Source organism: Mastomys coucha, unplaced genomic scaffold (assembly GCF_008632895.1).
Source record: "Mastomys coucha isolate ucsf_1 unplaced genomic scaffold, UCSF_Mcou_1 pScaffold20, whole genome shotgun sequence".
NCBI classification, from domain to species: Eukaryota; Metazoa; Chordata; class Mammalia; order Rodentia; family Muridae; genus Mastomys; species Mastomys coucha.
The window spans coordinates 86,127-95,001 of record NW_022196903.1 but is presented as its reverse complement, the minus strand read 5'-3'; the positions used below and the strand labels follow the sequence as shown (position 1 = coordinate 95,001).

General features: G+C 39.2%; 1 protein-coding gene across 1 annotated transcript in view; it reads right to left on the bottom strand.

Moving 5' to 3' along the window:
* Positions 1-8,875, bottom strand: part of Vps50 (VPS50 subunit of EARP/GARPII complex) — a 113,808-nt gene that overhangs the window by 88,520 nt on the left and 16,413 nt on the right. Inside the window, exons 3-6 of the mRNA XM_031381092.1 lie at positions 6,622-6,744; positions 4,949-5,020; positions 2,710-2,763; positions 1,678-1,748 (exon numbers count right to left, since the gene is read on the bottom strand). Of these exons, the coding sequence (XP_031236952.1) occupies positions 1,678-1,748; positions 2,710-2,763; positions 4,949-5,020; positions 6,622-6,744 (320 nt within the window). The remainder of the gene's footprint in view (positions 1-1,677; positions 1,749-2,709; positions 2,764-4,948; positions 5,021-6,621; positions 6,745-8,875) is intronic.

Genomic DNA, 8,875 nt, shown 5'->3' with positions numbered 1-8,875 from the left:
AAAAAAAAAAAAAAGAATAGGCACATTGAAAATATCATCCTGAGTGAGGTAACCCAGTCCCCCAAAAAGGACATGGTATGTTCTCACTTATAAGTGGACATTAGCCATAAAATACAGGACATTCATGCTATACTCCACAGACCCAAAAAAGCTAAACAAGAAGGAAAGCAAAAGCAAGGATGCCTAAATCTCACTTAGAAGGAGGAATAAAATAGTCATAAGATGCAGATGAAGGAAGGGAACTGGGTGGGAGAGGGAATCGAGAGGGAAATGGGGGACTCAGGATCAGGTGTGGGGAGGGAATAGGAGAGATGGCTGGACGGCCATGAGAATGAATAAAAATCTGAAACTGACAGGGATGGAGAGGTGGGGAGCATCTCCAGCACAAGGCAGAGACCCAAGGGAGGTGCCCAAGAATCAATGGGAGTGACCTTAGCTGTGACTCACAGCATTAGGGATATGGAACCTAAGAAGCTACCTCCTGTGGCTGGGTAGGGATCCCAATGGAGCACAAAGGACATCAACCCACCCACAGAACTTTCAACCCCAAATTTATCCTGTCTACAAGAAATGCAGGCATGGGGGATGGAGCAGAGACTGGGGGAATGGCCAACCAATGACTGACCAACATGAGACTCATCCCTGACACTATTAATAATACTCTGTTATGCTTGCAGACAGGAGCCTAGCATGGCTGTCCTCTGAGAGGCTCTCCTACCAGCTGACTCAGACAGATGCAAACACCCACAGCCAAACAGGAGCTGGAGCTTCCAAACTCTTATGGAAGAATAGGAGGAAGGATTGTGAGCCCCAAAGGAGATAGGAACCCCACAGGAAGACTAATGGAATGAACTAACCTAGACCCTTGGGGATCTCAGAGACTGAACCACCAACCAAAGAACATACTGAGGCTGGACCTAGGCCTCCCTGCACATATGTAGCAATGTGCAGTTTGGTCTTCATGGGGGCGGGGGGAAGTCCCGAAAAACTGGATCGGGGTTTATCCTAAAAGCTGTTGCCTATCCGTGGAATATATTCTTCTAGCAGGACTGCCTTGTCTGACCTCAGTGGGAGAGGATGCATCTAGCCTCACAGAGACTTGAAGTGCCAGAGTCAGGGGGATACACAGGGGGCCACCACCATCTCACAGGAGGAGGGAGGGAGGGTTGCAGAAGGATTGTGGGAGTGGGTGACCAGGAGGTGGGAGTGAGCAGGATGTAAAGTGAGTAAGTAAAATAACAATATAAGCAAATAAATAAATAAATAAAAACACATACATGCATGTATACATACGTACACATACATTAATAAATAGGCATCTCAAAACACTGCAAAAGTTCACAGAATGTTATTATTTGTAGATCTAGTAATTAAAAACTGGCACTCCATTATGCAATGTTTCTTTTTCTTTTCTCAGTCATCTGTTTATATTGGATATGACAACAACAGTCTATAACAGAGAGAAGAGGAGGGAGGCTCACTGACTGGTTCTTCACTACAAACAGTGAGCAGGAGATCTGTGGGAACATGCATGGCACATGCCTTCGGTTGCAACTTTTACATATGTCTGCTTACTGAAAGGTACTCTACACATTATAGACATAGTATCCATGGTAAATCTCACAGTAGCTCTTGAAATAGTTTGAGCTTAGGGAGCAAAGTCATGGAAAGCAATACCTCCTCCCATTTGTGCAGATAACAGCAGCCAACTGAAGACCTGTCTGCAGTGATGTAACTCTTTCAAGCTCCTGTGGGAAGAGTAGATATAGACTATTGTCTCAGGCCTTTGTTTTTTTCCTACTCCTATGACACTAGCAAAGACTAAATAAAAGCCAGCTTTGAAAACAAACTAGTAACAAAAATACTTAAACTTGAAAACTGTTAGTATATTGCATGAAAAGTAATTTAAAATACCTACTTCCAGTTGATTTCCACAATGACAATCATTTAGTATTTAGTATTGTTTGTAAGGAAATCTAAACCCAATCTATTTTATGCAGGAATATATACCAAGAATACATCCATTTATATATGTTTCTGCCAACAAAACTTTAGAAACTAATTAAAGATATGACAAATCTGATTTCTGTTTGTTAAGGGGTTTCCATGAATCTTGAAGCTTTTCTCCTGGCCCCCATCCCTGTGTGCACTATGAGACCTGTGTAGCACATAGAGGACACTGGGTACCCTGCTCTATCACTCAAACTTGTCCCTTTGAGACAGGGTCTCTCACTGACACCAGCCAGCAAGATCCAGTGATCCTTCTATCTCCAAATACACAGCACTGGAGCACACACACACACACACACACACACACACACACACACACACCAACTGTTTACATGGGTACTAGGATCTGGACTCATGCCTATGCCTTAAGCATTCAAAGCTACTGAGTCACCTCTCCAATCTATAGCTCTCTGTTTCTGGTGAAGACAGAGATCCATCCAGCTATAGATTTAGTTCCAATAGCAACATACTTTTACAATGACCCAGACCGCTGAATTACTATTCTATATATTTGTCACAAAGCTCATGAAAGCAACTTCCATTGGTTCTTTAATTTGGTAAAACTGTCACAAATATGCATATACACACATGCATACACATGTACACACTATGAGAATAGAATGTTAATATTTTAAGTTTCAAATAAGTCATTCAATCAGTTTTAAATTTTACTATAACAAGCAGCAAAGAGTATCTTACCTTTACATAAGCAGGTTGTTTTTCAAGAATTAAATCTGCCACTTTTTTAGAGACCTATAAGAACATACAATCAAATACAATAATGAAAAAGTCTCACACTCTCCACTATACTATTTATTTCAAACTTCAGCTAATAATACAAGTCGCCCCCGGTAACTTCTAGAACACTACTGGAATGATCATCATGTAAACATTTACCTAGACTGTGAAGTTAGTATAAATTAGCATAGGCACAATCCTAAAAACTCACTAAACGGTCATATGAATGTGAGGGACGTGTGCTTTGTTACCTGGTTAACAAACAGACAGAAAAGCACAATCATTGTGAAGGATAAAGGATCTGATTTGGAAAGATAAATGAATGTGTTAAGGCAAAATTTAGCTAACTGAATTTATAGAGGTAATTAACATATGGGGAAAAGAAACTGTTTGCACCATGTAAGAAAACAAACAAGTCACCTGGTCCCTGCTTTGAAAAGCTAAAAATATACAGGTTTTCTCGTTGGTTCATTTTGGGTTTGTTGGTTGGTTGGAATGCTATAAACTGGGTAAGGTTTGTTCTTCAACTCTGTGAATAGTCTTAATGTGCACAGGTTAATATTACAATGATTATGAACACAAGGCTCTTAAGCTTTAGGGGCCTTTTCAGCCACACATGACATCTAGCACCAAGCTGGGCTGGACAAGCATAGAGTGAGGTACACTGTTAGTTCCCCTTCCCCACGACAAATGAGAACAAAATTTTAAACCATTGGTTCTCAACGTTCCTAATGCTGTGACCCCTTAAGACAGTTCCTTCTGCTGTGGCGGCTCCCAACTAAAAAATTACTTTCATTGCTACTTTATAACTGTAATTTTGCTACTGTTATGAATCTTAATTCAAATATTTTTGGACAAAGGTTTGCCAAAAGGGTTGCAACCAACATGTTGAGAACTGCTATTTTAAATATACTAAATAACTGCATTAACTCTTTTTGTTTGTTTAACCTGCATATATCTTTGAAATTATGTAAATTATTTTCTATACTTTTTTTATTTATGAAGTTTTTCAGTTAGGATAAGACAACCTAGCTTTAAATAGCTTTAGATCATTTAGGGAAGAAAATTCAAAGTTAACCTTCAATATTGTTTTAAGAATTCTAAAGATTCTCCAAGACTAACAATTGCTTAATTTATATAATATAATAAGAAAGTGTCAAGTAGGAGCCATAAGAAAATGAAATCAGGAAGCTCTAGCTCTACATCACAAAATCTGCCATATGGAAATTTATGTCATATGCACGAAGAGTCTATGTGACTCTGATGACTTTACAACGCAAACTGATGGTGTAGTTGCTGTTCGAATGCACTGCCACACCACTACCATCCTTCCCACAAGACCTTCTAGCACTCCCCTGTGTGAGGCAGAAAAGAGAAACATTTATCTCCTTAACCTGTAGGTTTGTTAATAATAATCATGTGTTAACTCAAACAGATTTCTTACTAATGCTCCTCTAGCTTAAAATAATTAGCAAGACCACATTGGCATTACCTATTTGTCCAGTGAATTTCAAAAATGTAAGTTTTGCCTCACACAAAAGAAATACAGAATTGCAGAACAACTTCATAGCATTGAAAGAAATGTGGATACACCTATCACTTTACAAGTACAAGAATCAGTGAAGTCCAACAAGCTACCCATTGTCATAGTTATGTAGTGACAACTGTGACCTTCTGAATCTCAGTTCTACATTTTCTTTTCATATATTTCAATTGTAAGTGTGACTTTTATTGTGAGATTAAGAAATGTTCCACTACAAAATTATGAGTAGGAGCATCATATGCTGCTGGTGCTCACAAAGCAAGCTCCAAGTCAGCGAGTCTCAACCTGTTGGCCACGACCTCTTGGGAGAAGAGCGACGCTTTCATAAGGGCTACATATCACATATTATAATTCATAACAGTAACAAAATTACATTTATAAAGTGTATTTTGGGGGTACTACGCCATAAGGAGCTACATTAAAGCATTACAGTATTAGGAAGGTTAAGACATCTGCTCTAAGCTCTTTGCTCACATCTAGTAACCTAAGACAAGCTCAACCCCTAGAAGCTACAGCAAGAAAAATGCAGAGGCATGAGACAATGCAAATGTCGTCTGAGTCATGACAGACAACGGAACACGTGAATGTTATTTCTCTGTGAACACTACATCTCTATTTTCATGCACAGTTTTACCAAAAAAATATGCTTTTACTTACTGCAGCTTGTTGTTGCTTTAATTTGTCTCTGTACTCCTCTAATTCTTGAAGATTGAGAACAGGAGGAAGCTTCTATAGCAAAACAATTGTAAATGAAAAATAAACTTGTTGAATTTGATCTGACTCCCAGAACCCTTCTAACTAGAGCTATAGAGTGTACATGCAGCAGTGCCCCTCCCACTACATTAAACAGAGAGCCATAGAGTACACACGAGGCAGTGCCCCTCTCACTACACTAACTAGAGCTATAGAGTGCACACAAGGTAGTGCGTGCCCCTCTCACTACACTAACTAGAGATATAGAGTGCACATGAGGCAGTGCCCCTCCCATTACATTAAACAGAGAGCCATAGAGTACACACGAGGCAGTGCCCCTCTCACTACACTAACTAGAGCTATAGAGTGCACACAAGGCAGTGTGTGCCCCTTACACTAACTAGAGATATAGAGTGCACATGGGGCAGTGCCCCTCCCACTACACTAACTACAGCTATAGAGTGCACATGGGGCAGTGCCCCTCCCACTACACTAACTACAGCTATAGAGTGCACATGGGGCAGTGCACCTCTCACCACACTAACTAGAGAGCCATAGAGTGCACATGGGGCAGTGCCCCTCCCACCACACTAACTAGAGCTATAGAGTGCACATGGGGCAGTGCCCCGCACACTCTCCTCCGATGCTTCTGAACACTCTGCCATCCAGCTCCAGTCATACAAACCTAAGTATATGTTTTTAGGACCCCTGGCTTTCAACCTTGTCCAGATCTGCTACAGCCATAACTGCTACTCTAGCTCCAGAGGACCAGACTCACTGGGCCACCTATTAGCTTATCAGGGAGGGTTTAAAGATTTCAGCCAGGAGACATTAAGAAAAGGCCCTAATATGGATCTTATATATTTTACCTGCTAACCTTATTATAAGACATTTCAATGCAGATTTTCCCCCTTGGGAATATTATAAATAGATTGAATATTATGGTGACAGGCAACACTTTAAATTAAGTCACCATGAAGAAATAGCAAAAAGCACATGGAATTGTAAATATGAGGGAAGAGATTCCAAGTTTAAAATTCATTTTGCTATTTTGACTCTTCATATGGAGTCCCCATAAATTTATTACTGTCAGCATTCAGAAAGTTTTGTACAGAAGGCTTTTCAGCACAATACACATTTATGATCAAGAGTCAGTACTCTAGCCAAGCCTACAGTGGCATGGTTGTAATCCTGGCTATAAAGGAGACTGAGGTGGGAGAATTAATGAAACCTAGGAGTTTGAAACCAGTCTGCACATCTACAGTCAAACAAAAGTCCTACAAAGATTTTCTAAGCATTTATTTAAAATTTTAAATAGTTAAAATTTTTATTTTATTTTAGTTAGCATTTTTGAACATATTTTGGTAATATGAAAGTACAGCGAGAAGCAGTATAGCAACATGCTGCACAGTAGCAATTAAATACTAAAAGCACAGAAGGGCTTCTATAACCAGTACTCTGAAGGTGCACTTAATAACGTGGGCCGACAGTTCATTAAGTTCATATTGTGATAATCACAGACCTATTAGTGTTATTAAAAAAATATTAGTTCCCTCCAAACTTCAGATCTCACAAATTCATTCATATGCACTGAGAAAATGGGCTTTAGATGTGTTTTAATCAAAGTTCTCTTTTACCTCCAGCTCATATTTAACAATATCAAATGGGTCCGCAGAAAAATACACTTGCTCAATACTATTAATTAACTCTTGTTCAGCTTGAGGGTCGCTTGGTTGTTCTCGAAGTTCCCTGAATTCCTCCTTAAAAAATAAAAAGATAAAGAAAACGAAGTCTTAATTATAGCATATATAACTAACTGTTAAGATTCCATCGCCATAGAAACATATGATCTTGTACCTTCAGTCACATACCTTCTCAGAACCATTCTGACCAAGAACAAACCACTTAGAAACCAGAAAACTAGAAAACTGACAAACATTAAAACATTGCTTCTCAACTGAAGGGAGGAAAAAAACAAGATTGTATTGTGAACTGCTTGTATGCCAGGAAGGTTAAAAGAATTTACATGTTTAATTTACAGACAAGCAACTACTTAAATCTATCATAAGCACACATCACAGATTCACATTTTATCACATCAATAATATTCTAAAATCTGTCTGACTACACATAACAAATCACCATCTCAATGACCCCTGGAACACAGTCAGCATTGGAACTCTGTGCAGTGAGCATCTGACTCTGCTAGGAACCACAGAGGGCAGCTGAGCATCCAGCTCAAGAACATGTTTACAAGCTTCCCTGTATTCTATGATGCTCCTCCAACGTATCCCAACACTGCAGTTTAGAATCTGACTATACCAAAGCTGAGTACTGGAGAAGTCTTCATTCCCATAGGACAGAATGGCTTCCACACATTTCTTCTAAACAAGCCTGATAGACAGATGCCGATCCCTAATCTCAGTGTCTTTACACTATGCAATTTCATTGAATTATTTGGCAACCCCTTGGTTAACTAGAAAAGTCTCCTCAATTTAGATATTTACTTCTTCCTACACTGGCTAATCAAGGTGATACTACACTAAGATAGGTGTGGTACATATGCCTATAATCCCAACATTTGGGAGGCTGAGGTAGGAAGCTCTTGAGGTTAAGGACAGCCTGAGCTATCCAGTACGTCTCTGTCTAAGAAAAACCAAAGACCCAGTCTCAAACAATAGCAAAACAAAGATGTTATTTTTAACTAGTTCTTTGAGAATTCCATAGGCTTTAATCCTATTCAGTACCCTTCAAAATCCTCCCAGACCCATCAACTTCTTTCTTATCTGCTCAACTCTGTAATCTCTTTTATATTTTAAACCCATCACATCCAATTTGTGCTGTATAAATATTCTTAGATGTGTGCTTTCTGCAGAGCCTGTGCTACACTCTTAAGGAAAACATATCCTCCTCCTCCCAATAGCTATCAACGTCCAAGAGCCCCTCAGCTGTTACAAACATAGAGCAACTTAGCCATTCTACTTTTCAAAGTTAGTATCAAATATATTTGGTACAAAAAAGAAGCAGTTATTTAAAATCCTTACAATCCTTAGTATAATGCTCAGCAAACATTTTCAAAGCATCACTAAATTTATTCATTTGTGTGTTTTGAGGGCGCACTATGGCAGAAAACACCTTGTGGGACTTGGTTCCCTCCTTCTACCATGTGGGTCCCAGAGATCTAACTCATGTCCACTTTGGTAGTAAACGCCTTTATCTACTGATCCATCTCATCAGCTTAAATCATCATTAAATAAATAACAAAATTATCACATAATTTATCAGCCAATTAAAGAACACAGAGTGATGCTCTATGACTTATTGTGGGCATTGTATTTATTAAAAAAATAACTTGCTTTGATATCTTTTAACCATACTTTATATTTTTTAAATTATGAACTACAGAATTAACTCCTATTGTAAATCCAAGCTAAACATGTCAGAATACTATGTTGAAAACTTAAAAGAACAAGGTAGCATTTGCATTTTAAAGTATTCAACAAGAGAACACAGGCATTAAATAAAAAAAAAAAAAAATCAAGCCTGTACACCAAATTCAATTTACAAAGTACTCTTACAGAAAGGGGCAAAGACATGAATATCCTGGATATCAGTATGATGTGGTAGGCACCGCGAGTACAGCACGAACTTCAGCCCCTGGGCCTGGGAATGGCGCAGTTGCTAACATATTTTCTTCATAAGCCTGGGAGGCTGAGTTTAATTCCCAGAACCCACAGGACATGAGTTTGCCCCAGTTACCTCAGCAATGCGGAGGTAGAGACAGGCTAATTCTTGGTCTCTCTAGCCATCTCACCCAGCCTACAGTCCAAGGCATAACTGAGAGATCTGGTCTCAAAAACAGTGGAGGGCTCCTGAAGAATGACATCAAAG